Source organism: Protomyctophum parallelum, assembly GCF_964188405.1.
Source record: "Protomyctophum parallelum genome assembly, chromosome: 22".
In the NCBI taxonomy this organism is placed as follows: Eukaryota; Metazoa; Chordata; class Actinopteri; order Myctophiformes; family Myctophidae; genus Protomyctophum; species Protomyctophum parallelum.
The window spans coordinates 36659864-36682875 of record NC_139714.1 but is presented as its reverse complement, the minus strand read 5'-3'; the positions used below and the strand labels follow the sequence as shown (position 1 = coordinate 36682875).

General features: G+C 45.6%; 3 protein-coding genes across 3 annotated transcripts; 2 read left to right on the top strand and 1 right to left on the bottom strand.

The window, feature by feature from the left end:
- Positions 1-1632: 1632 nt before the first annotated feature.
- LOC310853167 (uncharacterized protein) lies at positions 1633-11753 on the top strand (the record flags this gene model as incomplete). Its single annotated transcript, XM_083757406.1, has 8 exons — positions 1633-1953; positions 5337-5554; positions 7120-7198; positions 7313-7403; positions 8751-8860; positions 11239-11329; positions 11360-11505; positions 11659-11753. The coding sequence occupies exons 1-8, from the start codon at positions 1806-1808 to the stop codon at positions 11751-11753; spliced, it is 978 nt and encodes a 325-aa protein (XP_083613532.1). The 5' UTR covers positions 1633-1805.
- Positions 11754-13762: 2009 nt separating this feature from the next.
- LOC310879721 (uncharacterized protein) lies at positions 13763-15661 on the top strand. Its single transcript, XM_083794550.1, has 2 exons — positions 13763-13832; positions 13905-15661. Exon 2 carries the CDS (start codon positions 14385-14387, stop codon positions 15441-15443), a length of 1059 nt encoding a protein of 352 aa, XP_083650676.1. The 5' UTR covers positions 13763-13832; positions 13905-14384; the 3' UTR covers positions 15444-15661.
- A 4844-nt stretch (positions 15662-20505) lies between these two features.
- On the bottom strand, positions 20506-21039 carry LOC310853166 (signal peptidase complex catalytic subunit SEC11A-like; the record flags this gene model as incomplete). The annotated part of the gene is made up of 1 exon (XM_083757405.1): positions 20506-21039. One exon carries the CDS (start codon positions 21037-21039, stop codon positions 20506-20508), a length of 534 nt encoding a protein of 177 aa, XP_083613531.1.
- Between the last annotated feature and the right edge of the window lie 1973 nt (positions 21040-23012).

Here is a 23012-nt window from a genome sequence, read left to right as displayed (position 1 = left end):
ACTTTGTCTAAGACCACTGTCTAAGACCACTGTCCTGCTGTATATGGCACCTCTGTGACTTTGTCTAAGACCACTGTCTAAGACCACTGTCCTGCTGTATATGGCACCTCTGTGACTTTGTCTAAGACCACTGTCTAAGACCGCTGTCCTGCTGTATATGGCACCTCTGTGACTTTGTCTAAGACCACTGTCTAAGACCGCTGTCCTGCTGTATGTGGCACCTCTGTGACTTTGTCTAAGACCACTGTCTAAGACCACTGTCCTGCTGTATGTGGCACCTCTGTGACTTTGTCTAAGACCACTGTCTAAGACCACTGTCCTGCTGTATAAGGCACCTCTGTGACTTTGTCTAAGACCACTGTCTAAGACCACTGTCCTGCTGTATGTGGCACCTCTGTGACTTTGTCTAAGACCACTGTCTAAGACCACTGTCCTGCTGTATATGGCACCTCTGTGACTTTGTCTAAGACCACTGTCTAAGACCACTGTCCTGCTGTATAAGGCACCTCTGTGACTTTGTCTAAGACCGCTGTCCTGCTGTATATGGCACCTCTGTGACTTTGTCTAAGACCACTGTCTAAGACCGCTGTCCTGCTGTATGTGGCACCTCTGTGACTTTGTCTAAGACCACTGTCTAAGACCACTGTCCTGCTGTATATGGCCCCTCTGTGACTTTGTCTAAGACCACTGTCTAAGACCGCTGTCCTGCTGTTTATGGCACCTCTGTGACTTTGTCTAAGACCACTGTCTAAGACCACTGTCCTGCTGTTTATGGCACCTCTGTGACTTTGTCTAAGACCACTGTCTAAGACCACTGTCCTGTATATGGCACCTCTGTGACTTTGTCTAAGAGGGATACATGAGGCAGCAGCACCCAGGGGGATGTGAAGCATCCCAGGCTTGAGTATAGCGTCTAATTATTATTGTTGTGTTGTTGTGCTAGTTAGATATATAGACCGTTATTGATTGAAATGCAGTTGTCATAGCTGCGCGTACCGTACGTACAGCATGAAACGCAGGGCAGACACAGATAGGGGCTTCAAGAGAGAAAAGGACTAAACAAGAACATGGGCCTAGTAGGCCTACAGATTTTTTTTAGAGCATAATCATCATGATGGACAGTTTGACCCATTGGTGAATAACCATGGAGATGATAGATGTAAAAGAGTTTAATGGAATATAAGAATATCATTAAGGTGGAGGTTGATGGATGATGGCGGATACAGGGATTATGATGAATTGAACATGGTGGACGCTGGACCTGTTGTAAACATAAACAAGTGTAATGCTTTATGGTGCCATCCACTCAGTTTTGTATTGAGTTGTGCTTTCATTAAATGTACTGTAATTCTCTAATCTGTGAATTAATACTTCAATCAATCAATCCCCTCCTTTTGGATTGAAATATTTGTTTGGTCAGAGCAAACATGTGTGGAAAATAGTGGCGGTAAATAAATGTACATTCAATTATTCTTTCAATTTAACAGTGGCGATATGACCGTAACTTCCCAAAGCGAGCTGTGGGGGGCAATATAACGCCTATGGATCCGTCTACACTGCCGAGTATTATGACGCTGTCACCAGAAGAAGAAGCATCAGAGCAACAGCTGTTTTAGTCGAGAGAGAGAGAGAGAGAAGCTGGCTGAGATTACGACCTATTCTTTTTCTAATTTCTCTTTGATCGTGTGATCATTTTTCTTTTGATCGAGGCGACGTGGCCATTATTTTAAGTGCGGTACCGGTACTGTAGGCCTAACTGACTGGTTGGTGGTGGTTCAGCCTGGCTGGCTGCAGCAGAGCAGAGGATGGTGCTGTCAACATCACAACAAGCCGTGATCGGATTCACGGCTGTGCTCTTCACGTTCGTTGTGTTGCCCAGAATGTTTGGCGTTGGGATCGGGTCTGGTGGAGCCACCAAGGAGACACGGTTTGACCGCTTCAATAATAGAAAGGGTAATGTTATTTAATATAATATAATATAATTATTATTATTAAAAGAGCAATAGGGGCCAACATATAAATACTGTGTTATCCTTGGATCAAAACTACTATAGTACCAAATACATTCATGATACTACTGAACATTACGGTGTTGAAAATAAATATGTATAATTTGTACATGAATGCAGTGGCTTAATCTCAAAGTAAACATGTTTCATCATCATAGATTATAATATGGATCCATACATACATTTGTGGGCAAGCAGTAAAGTATTGTATGATGTCGAGAACAAATGTATCAACATCTAGATAAAGTGCCCCTCTGGGCACAGGTCTCCACCAGGGCAGGTCAGGTTGTGGCCTCCTGGTGGCGCTATAATAGGACAGGTCTCCACCAGGGCAGCTCAGGTTGTGGCCTCCTGGTGGCGCTATAATAGGACAGGTCTCCACCAGGGCAGGTCAGGTTGTGGCCTCCTGGTGGCGCTATAATAGGACAGGTCTCCACCAGGGCAGGTCAGGTTGTGGCCTCCTGGTGGCGCTATAATAGGACAGGTCTCCACCAGGGCAGGTCAGGTTGTGGCCTCCTGGTGGCGCTATAATAGGACAGGTCTCCACCAGGGCAGCTCAGGTTGTGGCCTCCTGGTGGCGCTATAATAGGACAGGTCTCCACCAGGGCAGGTCAGGTTGTGGCCTCCTGGTGGCGCTATAATAGGACAGGTCTCCACCAGGGCAGCTCAGGTTGTGGCCTCCTGGTGGCGCTATAATAGGACAGGTCTCCACCAGGGCAGCTCAGGTTGTGGCCTCCTGGTGGCGCTATAATAGGACAGGTCTCCACCAGGGCAGCTCAGGTTGTGGCCTCCTGGTGGCGCTATAATAGGACAGGTCTCCACCAGGGCAGCTCAGGTTGTGGCCTCCTGGTGGCGCTATAATAGGACAGGTCTCCACCAGGGCAGCTCAGGTTGTGGCCTCCTGGTGGCGCTATAATAGGACAGGTCTCCACCAGGGCAGCTCAGGTTGTGGCCTCCTGGTGGCGCTATAATAGGACAGGTCTCCACCAGGGCAGCTCAGGTTGTGGCCTCCTGGTGGCGCTATAATAGGACAGGTCTCCACCAGGGCAGCTCAGGTTGTGGCCTCCTGGTGGCGCTATAATAGGACAGGTCTCCACCAGGGCAGCTCAGGTTGTGGCCTCCTGGTGGCGCTATAATAGGACAGGTCTCCACCAGGGCAGCTCAGGTTGTGGCCTCCTGGTGGCGCTATAATAGGACAGGTCTCCACCAGGGCAGGTCAGGTTGTGGCCTCCTGGTGGCGCTATAATAGGACAGGTCTCCACCAGGGCAGCTCAGGTTGTGGCCTCCTGGTGGCGCTATAATAGGACAGGTCTCCACCAGGGCAGGTCAGGTTGTGGCCTCCTGGTGGCGCTATAATAGGACAGGTCTCCACCAGGGCAGCTCAGGTTGTGGCCTCCTGGTGGCGCTATAATAGGACAGGTCTCCACCAGGGCAGGTCAGGTTGTGGCCTCCTGGTGGCGCTATAATAGGACAGGTCTCCACCAGGGCAGCTCAGGTTGTGGCCTCCTGGTGGCGCTATAATAGGACAGGTCTCCACCAGGGCAGGTCAGGTTGTGGCCTCCTGGTGGCGCTATAATAGGACAGGTCTCCACCAGGGCAGCTCAGGTTGTGGCCTCCTGGTGGCGCTATAATAGGACAGGTCTCCACCAGGGCAGGTCAGGTTGTGGCCTCCTGGTGGCGCTATAATAGGACAGGTCTCCACCAGGGCAGCTCAGGTTGTGGCCTCCTGGTGGCGCTATAATAGGACAGGTCTCCACCAGGGCAGGTCAGGTTGTGGCCTCCTGGTGGCGCTATAATAGGACAGGTCTCCACCAGGGCAGCTCAGGTTGTGGCCTCCTGGTGGCGCTATAATAGGACAGGTCTCCACCAGGGCAGGTCAGGTTGTGGCCTCCTGGTGGCGCTATAATAGGACAGGTCTCCACCAGGGCAGCTCAGGTTGTGGCCTCCTGGTGGCGCTATAATAGGACAGGTCTCCACCAGGGCAGCTCAGGTTGTGGCCTCCTGGTGGCGCTATAATAGGACAGGTCTCCACCAGGGCAGGTCAGGTTGTGGCCTCCTGGTGGCGCTATAATAGGACAGGTCTCCACCAGGGCAGGTCAGGTTGTGGCCTCCTGGTGGCGCTATAATAGGACAGGTCTCCACCAGGGCAGGTCAGGTTGTGGCCTCCTGGTGGCGCTATAATAGGACAGGTCTCCACCAGGGCAGGTCAGGTTGTGGCCTCCTGGTGGCGCTATAATAGGACAGGTCTCCACCAGGGCAGGTCAGGTTGTGGCCTCCTGGTGGCGCTATAATAGGACAGGTCTCCACCAGGGCAGGTCAGGTTGTGGCCTCCTGGTGGCGCTATAATAGGACAGGTCTCCACCAGGGCAGGTCAGGTTGTGGCCTCCTGGTGGCGCTATAATAGGCCAATGGGAAAATGGTGCCATTTCTTCTTACGCCTTGGATGGCAATTGGATGATTTGATGATGGCGCCACCTGTTGGTGGCCAATGTGAAAAGGGTGGGATATATTCCTCAGCCTAGTAGGAAAGTCTGTGAAAGATTTCACGTAAATTGCACGCTGCGTTCATGATTTGAGGCTTTTTGTTCAAAACGGGCCAATCCTGCATACTTTGAAAGCCAATATTAGCCAATTAGGATGAAATATCGGACATATTCGTCTTGAACACATGACTATAGAGATAGTGTGTAACGATTTGCAGGATTTTTGGACAGAATCTGGAGGAGTAATAAACAAATGTGTTGTTCAAAAGTCAGACTGGTGGCGCTATAACAGGCCGTTCTGGAAGATTTGGGGCAGAGGTTCATCGTTGGCATCCAGAGTGTGTGTGTGCAAAATCTGGCATCAACTAGGTTAGGTTAACGGTGCCGGAGATTAGCTATACACTAGTCTCGCGTTACCAGACTTTTGCCTCTCGCAATTTCCAAATGCTTTCATCATACAGCCTGGAGCAACGGGCTGTCATGAGTAAAATATAAAGCAGAATTTGCATGGAAATCTACTGTATAGGGATTTTCATCTGAATTAAGTCTCCTTTCACATGTCTTATCTATGTGCAGTTAGGATTGACCAGTGTCGGTGCACACTGCAGTAATACAAAAGAAAATCTAGTCCCATCCATCAAATGTACAGTACAGCTCCAGATTGAATTCAGATTTATTGATTGATCGGAAAAGAGTGGCCAAGCGTTAACTCTCTATAACATTCAGTTCTAAGGGTATAGCCGAGCATACTGAAGCCGTGACATATCCTAGCGTTTCCTTTCATGACGAGGCATCAGCCGTCAGTTATATCGTCATGGTGATTGGTCCTTTGTGTTTCTGCCAGTTGCTCCGGGCCCAGGTGCAGTGAGAGGGCAGCCCGTGGGCATGAACGCCCCCGGCACGGCACAAACCATGGAGAACATGCAGCACATGAAGATGATGATGGAGCAGGAGATGAAGAATGAAAAATTCAAGCCCAACAGCAACAAGGGCTACGTGTTCACGCTGATGCCGCTGTATGCCATCGGAGTGGGTGTGTTCGCAGCCTACAAGTTCCTGAAGGTATAATTATAAGGCTGACTACATGAACCCATTTAGACCTGAGGATTGATTCTACAAATGCCTTCTTAATCATTACAGTTTTCTGAAAACTGTAACGCGTGTGCGAGCGTGCACATACAGTATGGAGAGAGACAGATTTTTCTTTTAAATGAAAATCAAGATTTAACGTCCTGCACCCTGCTGTATACAGCCCCCTTATGGGTGAACTATAAAAAAGAGAGTCTGCGCAAGCTAAAGGTGGCTTTATATAACGATGCTCTCAGGATTCTCCTGAAGAAGCCTAGGGGTGGCAGTGCTAGTCAGCTCTGTCAATAAAGTTTCATTCATTCATTCATTCATTCATTATAGAGCATGTAGGCTGGCTACGCTATCACAAACATTTCACCCCGTGTGTGTGTGCGTGCGTGTGTGTGTGTGTGTGCGTGCGTGTGTGCGTGCGTGCGTGTGTGCGTGCGTGCATGCATGCATGCAGAGAGAGAGGCGTCGTGTCTGTCTCGGGTCTCGCGCTTGTATGACACCGTGCACGTACGTGAGATGTCAAAATGAATTGGATTAAAAAACAAACAACAAATGTAGCCGTAGCCTACAGTATATGGATCGCGTCTGGATCGCATCTTGGTGAACTCTTGCAGTGTGTGATGCCTTGCAGTGTGTGATGCCTTGCAGTGTGTGATGCCTTGCAGTGTGTGATGCCTTGCAGTGTGTGATGCCTTGCAGTGTGTGATGCCTTGCAGTGTGTGATGCCTTGCAGTGTGTGATGCCTTGCAGTGTGTGATGCCTTGCAGTGTGTGATGCCTTGCAGTGTGTGATGCCTAGTCGGCGACCAATCGTTTAGTGTGAAAGCCACTCCGATATGACAGTCGATTAAAAAAAAAAAGACTCCTGTAGTGTGAAATACATAACGATCCTCACGACTCGCAGACAACTTTTAAACTCCTACAGTGTGTAGGCGCCATAAATCAGAAACATAATGTCACTTGCGGTCATGGGACTCTGGAGGTGATTGTGTACTGTACGGGTTAGTGTACTGTACGGGTTAGCCGTGGCCCCATAACTCTTAACCCATTCTGACCTGAGATCAGATTCTAAAAAATGTCAGTCGTTCTTCGATTTAAAAAAAAATAGCAGACCTACAAGCTCATATCGCGCCACTCGGTGGCGCGATATGAGCTTGTAGATCTGCTATTTTTAAATAGCTAAAGCATGACATGATGCTGACACCAAAATGGGTGCCCGGTCAGAATGGGTTAAGATATTCCTGAATAACAGGTTGACTCCTTCATGGACCAATACAATGGTCTGCACACAGTCATTGTTGATCTTGCCTTGTTTCATCATCTTGTCGAAGCCAGATCTCCTTCCTCACTTTAGTAGCTAGACACGTATTGTTAGAAAGTAGTGACTTGACATCTACAATTTGAAAGCCTTTTTCCTTCTTTGTTTTCCTTTTTACTCCAATCAATTTTTCAATGTAGCTGTACATCAAATGAGCCACTCCATGGGTTGAAGAACATGTCGGCCACTTCTTTGTCCAAAATCAACCCCTATTTGCTTTGAATCTGCAGATTAAGCATGCAGACAACAACAACTGTCAAGCTCAAAAGAGCAAGGTCGTGAAGGGAGCCAAAAAGTCAGCTGAGGCAGGTGTGTATGGACTGTGGGTGGGTTTCTATTTGCATGTATTTATTATTTCTTTGAGCCCACTAATATTTGCTTACCACCAGGAGATGATGGGTTTTTTTTTTGCCTTTTCTACAGAAACTCAGCTCAATGAGCTGGAACAAAGGCTGGGACAAACAGAAAGGATGCTCAATTCCATACTCACCCAGCTGGACCCACTGACAAACTGGTGAGGGATTGCTTGTCAACATTTACTTGTCATCCTACTCCGTGTAAACATTAAGTGGCTATGAAACAAGAGCTCCATTTTACTGACCCCTATCCACCTCTTACGCCATGACTTGATTAATTAAAACCCATTTAGACCGGACGTCGAAGTTTAAATAATGTCTTGTAAATTCTGACAGTTTTCTGAATTACGTTACCTTGTAAATCGACTGTTTTTGGTGGTTGAACCATAGATATATATAAGAAAGCTAGATGGCTCACCCGCACTCTGGCCAATGTAGAGCGATGTTGTTACGTGGCGGCCATCTTACCGAGGGGAAGCACTTTTTAAATAACCATTACTTGCTACATTTTTTTTTTTTTTTTTAAGATATTTTTTTGCGGCTTACGCCTTTATTGATTTTTTAAGGGATAGAAAGTAGGCTGACAGGAAACGGGAGAGAGATGGGGGGATGACATGCGGTAAAGGCCGTGTCGGGTCCGGGAGTCGAACCCGCGGCACACCGCGACTGGATCACCAGTCCGGTGTCCAGACCGTTACGCTACGGCCTGGGCCGACTTGCTACATTTTCAAACGATTTTCAAACGTTTTGGTTTGTTATAAACGTCAGACGTCCGCATACTTGTATGCTTTTATACGACGTTCATATAAAAAACAAAATTAAGCAGATAGTAGAGGACCTGGCTAAGATATGTATGCACTTCATTTGGGAGAGAATATCTCAACTGTTCTTGGCTAATATGACCGCCGCAAACAAATGGCTCTAACTTCTAAACCGTTGGAGCTACAGATTTTCTCATGTTTGAATACTCAATAGACCTTAATGCACACGGCGGTCATCTTTCCACAAGTTAATGGCAGGGTGGAAACTAGCCACAATTTGCCAATGACCGCCCATACATCCAAACCGACATAGTCCAATCTAATTGTATTAAATTATGTCAAACTCCCTAACATTGCAGCTGTACGAAAAGCTTTAATTATCCTTTTTCTATCTGCAGAGTGTTATTTTCATTACGGTAGACATGTTATGAGCTACTTTATGTCAAGAAATTCCTTGCAGGTGATTTTTTTTATTGGCGTTTGGAAGTTTGGAGTTTGGAAGCGCTCATTGAATAATCACTCAACGGCCCTCCGTACCACCTGTTTTGAATTTGCACATAATGCAGGAGGCAGCAGGACGCTGCGTTACTGAAAGGGAGCGCTTCCAAACTCTGACACTTGGCCCCGGGTGAAGTACGTCAGAGACTCCGCCTTGAGCCATCTAGCCTTATATGTCTATGGGTTGAACGGCTCTCAGGACATGAATAAGGTGTGGTTTTGCCTTTTCTTTCCTGCTTTCTTCAGTGTAAAGACAGTGGCACAGGAGCAGAAAAATGAGATCATGTCCCAACTCCAGACCATCCGTTACCTTATGAAGAAGAGAGGGATGGACTGCCCACCCGTCAACATCCAAGGTGAGCTTTTTTGGCCTCTCTTTGCATGCCTAACCCCTTTTTTCCCCCACATTTACATACATACGTTTTACATGAGCGTGCTTTGGGTTTACTTTGACAGGGAGAGAGTGCATACAGTAAATTATATTGCATCACAAAGCAAATTTCCATCTATAGTCCCTTGGTGGGATGTAGGTTACATTGTTACAATGGTTTAGGATGTATGAATGTTACAGTATACTGACTATTAGGAACTATAGGAACTATTAGAAATAAGACCAATGTAGTTGTGAAAACGAACCTATGCCTACTGCTTTGAAAACAAATCCTGTTAACGTACACTCGCAACGAAGGCTGTTTGATTGTCTCTTGAACTAAGCGTTTAGAGTCCGGCTTGCAAGTCTATTTTGTAAATGGTTCAGTATTCCACATTGCTACTACTGACTCCTCCTGTTCAACATTCCCCGCTGACGGGAAGAGATTAAAATAGGGTGCATTTTGCATCCCAAAACTCAGTTTATAGTTCAGGGACGCAATAAAACAACAACCTCTGCATCCACGGGATGCACTACTGTACTACTGTACAGTTTTTTGTCTCCACCAGGCCGAACCCAAACTTTCCAGAACGGCCTGTTATAGCGCCACCAGGAGGCCGCTTTGTGCAAAACAAGTTTTTGCACAGCACACCTACACATTTTGTCCAAACATCACGCAAATTGGTACACAGTCTCTCTAGAGCCATTCAACCAAACCGGTCTTTCAGATTTCTCAGACTCCATCCTGATTGGTTAAGATTGGCTTCCAAAGTTCACAGGAGTGCTCAGTTTCAAACAAAATGCTGCAAATCATGAACACATCGCGTGATTTCCGTGAAATTGTGCACCCACATTCCCACTAGGCCGAGGACGAAATGCCACATGAACAATTTCAACTCAACCTCAAGGTGGCGCTATAACTGGCCCAAAAGTGTTTTTACCTCTAACTGCACGGATCTGTGGATAACCTGGTGGAGACCTGTGCCCAGAAGGGCACTTTTTCTAGTTTATTCTAGTTTTATTTTTGCTAGCTTTAGTTATAATAATCATTTCTTCTTCTGTTTTCTACATGAATAATTTAACCACATTATAACCATATAAAATGAAATGGGAGTTAACTGCTGCATTTTGTAAAAATGGCAAAATATGACTCCTAACGTCGTTGAAGTGTGACTCATACAATGTACCATGATGGGGGACTCATCTAACCCATTCTGAACGGGCACCCATTTTGGTGTCAGCATCATGTTATGCTTTAGCTATTGAAAAATAGCAGATCTACAAGCTCATATCGCGCCACCGAGTGGCGCGATACGAGCTTGTAGGTCTGCTATTTTTGAAAAAATCGAAGAACAACTGACATTTTTTTAATCTGATCTCAGGTCAGAATGGGTTAATCAGACCAGTGTGTGTCCAGTGGAAACCTCGTATGAATCTGATCTCAAGTCAGAATGGGCTAAAAGACCACCCCTGCATCCCGGGACTCATACATTGAAACCCTATTTACATCACTGCCGCAGTGACAATGGTCACCCTCCCTGTCTAGCTTCCCTCCACAGAACAGAACAGAACACGATATATATATATAGATATATATATATATATATATATATAGATGCTCTGCCATGGATAAAACAGAAGAGGCTATTGGATAATCTGATTTGGACAGAAGTACACAATGATCTGATCCAGAACAATGTCACTATGACAGAAAGTGTGCCCAACATTTATCTGTGAGGGGTTACTATGCTTGGCTTTTGAAATGATGTCATATGGCAGCCACGTCTATGGAATTTTAATGTTTGTTTAGAGCAATAAAAAAAAATGAAGGGCAGCCAAGTATATGGACTTTTAATGTTTGTAATGTGGCCAATAGAAATGTATATTGTGTGTTTCATACAATGACACACTGCATTCAGGTCTCTCACTTATATATGGTGGCAGTGAATCTGCAATGAATGTGGCAGTCCTCACTTCACACAAGTGTGATTTTTGTTTTTAAAGGTATATTCAGAGATTTTGTTTTGTTGTGATAATCCTCCCTACTATAGAGTGTGCTGACCATATAAGGAGTTCCTCCCTGTCCCCAGTTAACCCCTGGGGGTAAAAAAAACTGTAGGTTTTGTTTTTGGCTAGGAGGTGGCCCAGCTTTCATCCAATCAGGATAGAGAGGGGCCTTCTGCCAATCATGATTGAGCGGGGGCGGGCCTTGGTGTGTGTGCTGTTGGCGTGGTGTGTGTGTGTGTCCCACTGTAGAGTGTGCATGTGCACATCTTGTTACCGGGGTGGTCCTACAGCTTAACATTAAATTGTAGTAGTCTCTAGACTAAAGCACCCGTAGAACAACCTGTCTTTTTGCCACAGAGTCGTCCTGCGACCGCAACCTTGACGACCTCATCAAATCTTTGGCAGCCCACGAAACATTGGCATCCGATACGGCGCAAGGAGGAGGAGGAGGAGGAGGAGGAGGAGGAGGAGGAGGAGGCCGGAGCTGTGCCGCGAGCAACGCAGAGCGGTCAGAGCGGTCCGTGTCTGACGACGAGTACCACAAACCCAACGACGGCGAGGCCACTGACGAGGAGGAGGAGACGGATGGGCAGACTCTGGAGTGTAAGAGGGAGGTGAAGAAAGGCGAGGAGGAGGAGGAGCAGGAAGAGGAAGGGGAGGAGGAAGAGGAAGGGGAGGAGGAAGAGGAAGGGGAGGGGGAGGAGGAGGAGGAGGAGGAGGGGAGGAATGGAGGCGAAGAGGAGGCACATGAAGACGACCTCTTGCCCTCCTTTGAAGACTCCGACGATGAGACACACATTGAGGACATTGGTGCGGAACAACAACAACAACCGCCATGTGGTCTGCGGCGAAGAGCCGCCCGGCCTGAATGATAAGCCAAACGAACGGCGGGGCTTATGAACTGCACTGTCTGGAATGCATATTAATTCTTGTTTTTTTACATTGTTAATAGCACCGCAGTCATTTTAAAGTGTACACCTCTTTTTTTAAGTTACCCACTTAAACCCTGAACACGTTGTTGGCCGGCGTCCCACCCGGGATGTGTACTTGGTCCCCCTCCTTTTCTCCTTCTATACCTAATACTCTTTGCTGAACTTACCTGATCTGAAACTTTGCAACGCAACACCTCGTGAGCTAAGCTTGTACATCAGCTATTTCCGCCAAATGTTTGCCTATCATAACATGGGGTTGCTGGGGGGTGGGGGGTGGGGGCTGGTCAGCGTCATACTTCCGACGGCACATTGGTCCGACTCGCCCCATTACTAACCCCGTCTCTAACTGCACGCGAAGCCACGTTGTCGGACCAATGCACTTTCGGAATTGCGAGCCTGATTCCTGCTAGTTGTCAAAAGACCTGTGAAAGCCATAATTATGATCCACGTGAAGGTGTTCTGCCGGCTACGGCCCGTGTCGAGGACACAAGCTTTTGATGCTGCTCTGTCTTACCTGCTTCACGCATTCCCTGTCAGAGTCTTGGACGGTGTGGTTGATGCTGCTCTGTCTTACCTGCTTCACGCATTCCCTGTCAGAGTCTTTGATGGCGAACGGGGGGAAAACTAGCTCTAATGCCGTTGCATTTAGAGCTACAGTATGTTACCGATGACTTCCGGGGCTCGCATAAATGCGGACCAGCCTCTTAAAAAGAGCGTTTTTGCTTCTCACCAAAACAAAGGCGCGTTGTGTCATTAGAAAGCCTACTTTCCTTAGTGGAAGCACTCTGAGCCCCCCACCACACGTAAAAAAGGTACTTTTTGGCCAGAAAGGGTATGAGGGTTTTCTCTTGGCAATATCGGTAGAGGGCGTGTGGAGTATTTTTTATTTCCGGTGGAAAAAATAATCGCTTTTGGCCAAAAAGTACCTTTTATACGTGTGGTGGGGGGCTCAGAGTGCTTCCGCTAAGGAAAGTAGGCTTTTTAATGACACAACCCGCCTTTGTATTGGTGAGAAGCAAAAACGTTCTTTTTATTTACGCTAAAGACAAGAGGCTGGTCTGCATTCATGCAAGCCCCGGAAGTCATCAGTAACATAGCTCTAAATGCAACGGCATTAGAGCTATGGATCAGAGCTATGGGAAAACATGCTTTCAGAATTGCTGTCGGGATAGGAATAGGATGAATACACTGTTACTATTAAACAGGCCCCAGGTTACATGTTTGCTAGTGCTGGGTGAAATCTGTTTAATTGAAAATATTATTTGTTATTTATGGCAATTAGTTTCTTCCATTGAATCAACGATTATAATGAATGGTTTCACTACTGACTGAAACATCTGAACATGTCAGAAATGCATAGTTTTCTAATAGTATGTTTTTTTTTATCCCTTATTTTCTGTATTGTAAATGTTTGGGCCTATTTGTAAAAGGAACTTTAAAATGACAGAATATCCAGATTTAAATAGAAGTGTACTTTGCCTTGTGGCATGTTTTGATATTTCAGAAGACGGCAGTGCATGTTTGTTTTATTAGATTTTTATTTTCCTACCAATTTTCCACATGTGACGGCATTGTTTTATTTATGTATTTATTCACAGGACTAATGATGATGATAATCAAATTAGACAATCTAGTAATTATAATGAGCAGTGAATTTGCTTTTCGAAGAGTTCATAAGCACTCTCGTTTAACCCATTCTGAACGGGCACCCATTTTGGTGTTGGCATCATGTTATGCTTTAGCTATTGAAAAATAGCAGATCTACAAGCTCATATCGCGCCACCGAGTGGCGCGATACGAGCTTGTAGGTCTGCTATTTTTTGAAAAATCGAAGAACGACTGACATTTTTTAGAATCAGATCTCAGGTCAGAATGGGTTCATCAGACCAGTGTGTGTCCGGCGGAAACCTCGTGTGAATCTGATCTCAGGTCAGAATGGGATAAGCACTCTCGTTTAATAACATTTCAAATGTCTTTAACCCATTCAGCACAGGAACCCCTTTTGGTGTTTTAAGCACTGTTATACTTTAGCTATTGGAAAAATAGCAGATCTACAAGCTCATAGCGTGCCACCGAGTGGTGTGATGCGAGCTTGTACATCTGCTATTTTTGGAAAATCGTGAGAATGTGGTGCAGATCTTTGAATAGATATTCTTTCAGAGCGAGCGTTTTAACTCAAATCTTTGCTTCTGGGCGGGGTGCCTGGAACTACATATTTTCTGATGGGGGGGGTTTGACGGCCAATTATATATAATTTCTGGGGTCCTTGACATGAAATATGTAGCACCACTGATATAGAAACATGAGGGTTTTCAGAAAACTCATGATTTAGAAGACATTTTTTTAAATTTTGACTAAATGAGTTAAGTACAATCTTGGCACTTTTTTTCATTAGACCGATAACAGATGTTACTCCTCTCCGTCTCTCGCTGTGTATTGAGGGCACTGACATGGTGGGACTTCAGGGTCGTGTGGGTTTGGTCTGCTGTCAGCAGACCTCGCCATCTTTTCCGCCCACTTTCTATTTGACATTTTCCAGTTGTATTGTGATGTAAGTCTGTCCTCTGGTTGATGTCTTTGTGTCTACCATTATCTATTTATACTACAGTACCGTTCAGCCAGTGGCAGAATCATATTAGTATCTATTTATACTACAGTAGCGTTCAGCCAGTGGCAGAATCATATTGGTATCTATTCATACTACAGTACTGTTCAGCCAGTGGCAGAATCATATTGGTATCTATTCATACTACAGTAGCGTTCAGCCAGTGGCAGAATCATATTGGTATCTATTTGTACTACAGTAGCGTTCAGCCAGTGGCAGAATCATATTGGTATCTATTTATACTACAGTACCGTTCAGCCAGTGGCAGAATCATATTGGTATCTATCTATACTACAGTACCGTTCAGCCAGTGGCAGAATCATATTGGTATCTATTCATACTACAGTACCGTTCAGCCAGTGGCAGAATCATATTGGTATCTATTCATACTACAGTACTGTTCAGCCAGTGGCAGAATCATATTGGTATCTATTCATACTACAGTAGCGTTCAGCCAGTGGCAGAATCATATTGGTATCTATTCATACTACAGTACCGTTCAGCCAGTGGCAGAATCATATTGGTATCTATTTGTACTACAGTACCGTTCAGCCAGTGGCAGAATCATATTGGTATCTATTCATACTACAGTACCGTTCAGCCAGTGGCAGAATCATATTGGTATCTATTCATACTACAGTAGCGTTCAGCCAGTGGCAGAATCATATTGGTATCTATTTGTACTACAGTACCGTTCAGCCAGTGGCAGAATCATATTGGTATCTATCTATACTACAGTACCGTTCAGCCAGTGGCAGAATCATATTGGTATCTATTCATACTACAGTACCGTTCAGCCAGTGGCAGAATCATATTGGTATATTTATACTACAGTACCGTTCAGCCAGTGGCAGAATCATATTGGTATCTATTCATACTACAGTAGCGTTCAGCCAGTGGCAGAATCATATTGGAACGCATATAGAAGGTCATTTGTTATTTCCTGTGTGGAAATACTACTACTCGAAGACTATATAACACCCTGTGAGTCATTAACAGTTGTAGTCTTTAGAAAGTATACTTGATATATTATGCTATTTAATACCAAGTGTAACTTTTAGAAACCAGAAACATCATACAATATATATATTCTTGTGATACCTTCTAAAGCCTTAATTCTTTGTAAATATGTATACCCTTTATGCATCATTTGACCTTTCTGTCTTGAATATTGTGTGTCACTTTAAACTTGGTAGAATGAGCAAACACAACACGCCTTAGGAGAAAATAAAAATGTGATATGGCTGCCACTCTTGCTCGTCTGAGATGTGTAAATGGAAATGGGTTTCAGCAAAAAGACAAATGGCAATTGCCATTTCTGAAAGTCTCTTATCCGTCTGTCACCTTTTAGTAGTTTAGTATACTGGAGATCTTTAGATCAGGCATTCTTCATTCTTTGTGCCTGTTATGCCCATATATGGAGATCTCTGATGTCATGCCCTAATGCCCATTATATGCTATATTATATTGTATAACGCTTGGTGATGAAAATATGCTATTTCCGTGCTCAGACCCAGGGGGGACACAGCCAGCCAGCCAGGGACACACACAGCAGTCTATAGGAGTGGTTGCACCACTCAATCAATAATATAGGAGACTGAAAATAACAGATCTACAAGCTCACACTGAAATTGACTGAATGTGGATATAATGAAAGCAAATGTGCGAACTGGAGAGCACAATGTGTAACTTCCACATTCCACCTGTAGATGGTGGTATAGATGCAGCGAAAATGAACAGAAGTACTGGCTTTCCTCTTCTACAAGGATTTGAACACGGTTTCCTGCGTAAGTGCTGAAATGTTTACCACTGAGCTAGTAGAGCCTGCCTGCTCGGGATAAACTGAATCTTGACCATCAGGCCAACATTTGGGTAAGACCCTCAGGTGTCTAGGCGAGACATGACCTTTGAGGCTTCCTGGCTTTGACACAATCTAAAAGTTTGGGGAGGCCGGTGCAATGCCCCAATTGTATAATTTATATTGTATTGTATAAAGAAAAGTTACAGAGTGCCACGTTATAGGCCTACCAAATTCCATTTGTACACTCTCAGGGTTAAATTAACATTGATTTTACAATATAAATTGGGGGTCCCAGAGATAGAAATGCCATTAAATGGGGCTCCGTAGACTAATGCAGGTCAAACTGGGGGTTCTTGAAATGAAACGGGTTCAGAATCACTGCTAGAGCCGTACATTAAAATCTTCTCTTATGGGGGTCCCTGACATACCTTTTCAAATGGGGGTCCGCGGGCTAATGTCAATGTGGGGGTCCTTGGCATGGGAATCAGTGATGTATGTTGTTGCACATACTATAGACGGGGGTCTCACTGCTGTTCCTGCACTACACATCAGACACAGCAGGGGGCAGTATAAGCTCTTCTCACCACTACCTGCTCGGCTGCTCCTCGGTCTGTGTGGACCGCTGGACCAGTCATGTCAACAAACAGCTCAGTTTGGAAGGAACACTTTGCTTCATTTTAATCACAACAAGACGTTAAAATGGTATATATGGCTTGCCTAGGTAGGTGACACACACACTGACACTTGTGTAAATGTGTATATAGCCTACACACTTGTTTGTTTGTCTGAAAAAAATGCAGAAAACCGTCCCGTCTGGCGGGATGTGGATATTGTAAACTAAACAGGTGGCTGCACCTTATTTCTAATTGCCACTGTGTAGTTAGTGTGTCAACAGTTGGGTAGATATGGAGATATGGAGATAGATATGGAGATATGGAGATAGATATGGAGATAGATATGGAGATATGGAGATAGATATGGAGATATGGAGATAGATATGGAGATAGATATAGGCATATGATATGGCTGCTCTAGATAGATCTAGGCATATGATATGGCTGCTCTAGATAGATCTAGGCATATGATATGGCTGCTCTAGATAGATATAGGCATATGATATGGCTGCTCTAGATAGATATAGGCATATGATATGGCTGCTCTTCCACACTCCATGCAAGCGCCAATTCCTCACTTTAGACTTTAATATGGTCGTCTTACTCTGTCCACAAGCGGTGACAACAAACAAGCCCAGGTATTTAAAGTCATTTACAGGGAAAAACAAACCTCGTTTTTCTTTCTTGGCATTTTAATGCAAGATTAGCCGTGGTTCCCAAAGTGGGGTCCGGGGACCCCCAGGGGTCCTTGAGGGAGTTCCAGGGGTCCCCAGCTAAATAATAGTTAGGAACCAACAGTTTTTTTTTTGAGCCCAAACAGTGATACTTTTACAGTATAGCCTATAGAATAGATTTCTATCACTTTTAACCACTTATAAGCCCCATTCAAAAATCGCTGATATAAGCTCACAACTGCTATTTAAAAAAATCACACCTGTGTGAAGTGAGGGGCGCTCATTATACATCATCATACATTACCTCATGAACAACTGAATTTATGTGATTGGTTGGTTAAATCTACGTCATATTTGGAGGACATTTGACCTAATTTCTCCTTTCATTGTCAATGGCAAAATATGAGACGTGTGGGGACAACAGCTGTATATGGGAGGGAAAATAATATATTTTTGAATTGTTTTTAAATATTGGGATATCTTTTCTTCTTTTATGTCCCTCCAACGCATGGCTTTTGAAGATTACGTCATGGCAGCCAATAAGGGCCGATTCATACTCCTATTTTACCGCTGTTTCGGCGCTGTAGTGCCCAAATGTTTTCGGCTCGTCAGAAATTTTCAGTAGCACCGAAGAGCCGACTTTAGGACGGTACCCGCCCCCCCCCCCCCCCCCCCCGAACCTCAAATGACGTCACATTGTAGGCTCTACAGCGCCGAACCGACTTTTATTCGGCTCTAAAATAGGAGTATGAAGTAAATATTCCTACTTCAAGTACACTAACTAAACTGGACTAGAATAGTGACAAAAAGGACGAAGAGTATTTCGGCATCAAAACCTCAGACGATCGGATGAAGGAAACAAGCAGGCAGAGATGAGCTGAAGTGTAGCGTTGTATTTATTGCAACAAAGACCAAGACAGAGAGCTTCCCCGTGGCCATGCATGCTCTGTGCCACGGGAGCCCAACAGACTAACCACCTCTCCGTGGCTAGCCTGCTATCAGACCCCTCACATTGTATTTTCAGATGCTTATATGAGTCTCACATCAAACATTGGTGTCCCTGGGAGGACAGACGGTACTTTTACATACAAATGACATTGAGATGCATATAGAGTGACGTCTGAGATTTAATCAATTGACCTCTTGGTTGAAACAATAGAATGCTAATTCCTATCACACCTAGCCGAGCCAGGCTACTTCATATGCACAGACTCCCACATTGACTTTAGCACAGAGTGTAGTTGATATAGAATGATTATAGTTATAGAATTATTCGTCCAGATACGACAAGTATGAATCGGCCCTCAGACTATGGCATTTGTAATGTTTGTTCAGAGAACAAAAGTCGACGTCATATAATACAGTGGGCGCCCCTCACTTCACACAAGTGTGATTTTTCCATCCTATTTACAGGTCTCATATAATACAGTGGACGTTCCATCCTATTTACAGGTCTCATATAATACAGTGGACGTTCCATCCTATTTACAGGTCTCATATAATACAGTGGACGTTCCATCCTATTTACAGGTCTCATATAATACAGTGGACGTTCCATCCTATTTACAGGTCTCATATAATACAGTGGACGTTCCATCCTATTTACAGGTCTCATATAATACACTGGACGTTCCATCCGATTTACAGGTCTCATATTTGCCATTGACAATAAAATTAGGTCAATGTCTGCCAAATATGATGTACATTTGTGGCAACAGGCATTCTGATTGGCCAGTATGAGATGATGCATGATCATGTACGACGATAAGAGCGCCCCTCACTTCTCACAGGTGTGGTTTTTAAAACAACAATAGATTGTCCTATTAACCCATTCTGACCTGAGATCAGATTCATACGAGGTTTCCACTGGACACCCGCTGGTCTGATTAACCCATTCTGACCTGGGATCAGATTCATACGAGGTTTCCACTGGACACCCACTGGTCTGATTAACCCATTCTGACCTGAGATCGGATTCTAAAAATGTCAGTCGCTCTTCGATTTTTCAAAAATAGCAGACCTACAAGCTCGTATCGCGCCACTCGGTGGCGCGATACGAGCTTGTAGATCTGCTATTTTTCAATAGCTAAAGCATAACATGACGCTGACACCAAAATGGGTTAAGCTGATCAGAGGCAAGGCAAAGACCCCTGAACAGTGTGGTACACACACATTAAAAAAAAACGACCAACTAATCTGCTCATCGGAAGCAATTAGGGGTTCAGGGTCTTGCTCAAGGACACTTCCACACTAACTGACTCTGGATCAGGGCATACAAGGACACTTCCACACTAACTGACTCTGGATCAGGGCATACAAGGACACTTCCACACTAACTGACTCTGGATCAGGGCATACAAGGACACTTCCACACTAACTGACTCTGGATCAGGGCATACAGGCGGACACTTCCACACTAACTGACTCTGGATCAGGGCATACAAGGACACTTCCACACTAACTGACTCTGGATCAGGGCATACAGGGACACTTCCACACTAACTGACTCTGGATCAGGGCATACAAGGACACTTCCACACTAACTGACTCTGGATCAGGGCATACAGGCGGTCACACGGACAGACACAGGCATTTGTTGCTGTGTTTGCTGCGTGTTTTGGACACACGGCAAAATGCTTTTATAATTCTTTTCATAATCTTTTTGAGTGGACGGGTCTGAGCGGTGCCAGGGTGAAAGTAAGTGGGTTAACCCATTCTGACCTGAGATCAGATTCATAACGAGGTTTCCACTGGACACACACTGGTCTGATGAACCCATTCTGACCTGAGATCAGATTCTAGAAATGTCAGTCGCTCTTCGATTTTTCAAAAAATAGCAGACCTACAAGCTCATATCGCGCCACTCGGTGGCGCGATATGAGCTTGTAGATCTGCTATTTTTAAATAGCTAAAGCATGACATGATGCCGACACCAAAATGGGTGCCCGGTCAGAATGGGTTGGCTTGTGGTTTCCTGGACATCATGTGACTCGGTACCTCACTCCCGGTGGAGCAGTACATAAAGACCCACCGCCAAAAGAACAGCATAGCAGCATTTGGGGTAGGCGTGTTTTCGAAAGGTAACCATTCCGACGTACGGCACGAATCCCCGGACTCTCCCCATCACGTCTTTCTTCTCCAGCCAGCGTTGGCCCGGTCTGTACAGTCCGATGTCGTCCACCTGATTGTTGTCCCCTTTGGTCAACAGCTTAACGTCTCCGTTCTCCTTCTCGTGAACCTTCACCACTCGGTGCACGATGGGGATGTCGTGGCCGTCTATCCTGAAGATGACGATCTCTCCCGCCCTGACGGGGTCCTCTGCCCTGTTGGTCACGAACAGGACGTCGCCCGCGTGGAACGCCGGCTCCATGCTCCCGCTGATGACCACGACGGCGGGGCTCTCGCTGCCCGTGGCGAGCACCAGGCCCTTCCAGAACATCATCACCGAGAAGACGGTCAGGCCGAGGCTCAGCAGCTGGTTGTAGAGCTGCCGTTTGCTCATGCGACGCACGTCGTCCAGACAAGACAACATTTTGGCGACGGGAAGTCTGGTGGATATCCAAGAAAGGCGTTCGAGTCCTTTGTGCGAGTGTCGGGCCTGCACAAGCTTATATCGGCGGTGTGACATCAGAGTTAGTTCTGACCTGGCATTGTGATTGGCTGAACTGCGTTAGTCCTCCGCCCGGGCTCTGGACCTGATCACCCCTACAGTATATCTCCATATATGGAGCTGGCCTGTTCTGACATCATTCTGACATCTGCATATCTATCGTATCTATAAATGCACCAATTATTACGTCACGTCTGAAGACTTTCAAACTGAAAGTCGACGGACTCAAATGGCACAGGCTGTCGTTGCCGTGGCAATCAATTGAGCCTGCAAGAAATTGCACAGGTGTAGGGACTTATACGCTCATTAGGTCCACTGGCAGAGCCTGACCAGAGCCTTTTCTGGCGGTTCTGGCCAACTGTGTATATGACCGACCCAAGGACGGGCGCTGCACTCATGCACTCCCTGTGGGGGGGGAACGGTTCTCGAGTTATGTGGGCTACAGTTACAGACGTACAGTCGTACACACACACACACACACACAGACACACACACACACACACACACACAGACATACAGAGCCGTGGTGCATTTATTGTAAGATAGAAGTCGAAGCATTACCTTACCTACGTACTTACCATACCTGTGTCCTAGCAACGGCTGCTGCCTACGATTAGTGAGACTAGTTCAACTCATACAACAGTTCAAATCACTATACATACTGTAAACAATATCTGTATATTGGCTGGTTTCTCTTTGAACCTCGTTCTGTGTATTAAATGGCTATTACTACAGCGGTGCCCGTTGGGCACTGGCCTACTTGGAACGATGCAAGTTGGAAATGCATGCCCCACCCACTTATTATGCATGTGTCCATTTTATGCCCATATATGGAGTGGATTACAGACCTACACACACACAGACGGAGATGTGGTGCATTTATAGATACAAGATGTTAATATTCTTGTATGGTTGTAGTGTAGAGTTCCCATTGGCATGCATGACAGCCCACCTTGATAAAGATATCCATGTACAGTACAGTACAGTACAGTACAGTACAGTACAGTACAGTACAGTACAGTACAGTACAGTACAGTACAGTACAGTACAGTACAGTACAGTACAGTACAGTACAGTACAGTACAGTACAGTATGATGCAACATGAAGTTGTGTGTGTTAATTGTGTGTTTGTTCACTCCGCCAGGCCAGACACCAGACGGTAAACGTGAAAGAGGCCGACCTAACAACACCTGGCGTAGGACGGTGGAGGCGGAGCTAACAACACCTGGCGTAGGACGGTGGAGGCGGAGCTAACAACACCTGGCGTAGGACGGTGGAGGCGGAGCTGCAACACCTGGCGTAGGACGGTGGAGGCGGAGCTAACAACACCTGGCGTAGGACGGTGGAGGCAGAGCTAACAACACCTGGCGTAGGACGGTGGAGGCGGAGCTGCAACACATGAAGACTCTGGCCCAGAACAGACAGGAGGGGAGCCCTACGTACAGAACCAGCCGGCATGACGGGCGCTAAGTAAGTCAATTGGTGCATTTACTGTATATAGCGCCTTTATCCAAGGTCGCTTTACATTCACCCATTCACACACATTCACACACCGATGGCAGAGGAAACCATGCAAGGCACCAACCTGCACATCGGGAGCAATTATAGGGGTTCAGAGTCTTGCTCAAGGACACTTACTTTCACTGTGATTATTTTATAAAAAAATGATAACTTCCTGTTAATTTTACTATTTGAAGATCTGGATACGGATCCAGTCCGGGTCTTCTTCCTAATAAAAATAGCATCCTGAGTTTTGGTGATGCTCTATATCGTCTGAATCAACTTAGTTTGTTTACGTACTAAAAGAGTGACTTTGAGAGCTGTTTCAGTGTATATGGCATAGACTGTAAAAAATATGGACAAAGCGTTCGCCGGGTCTAACATGAACGTAAAA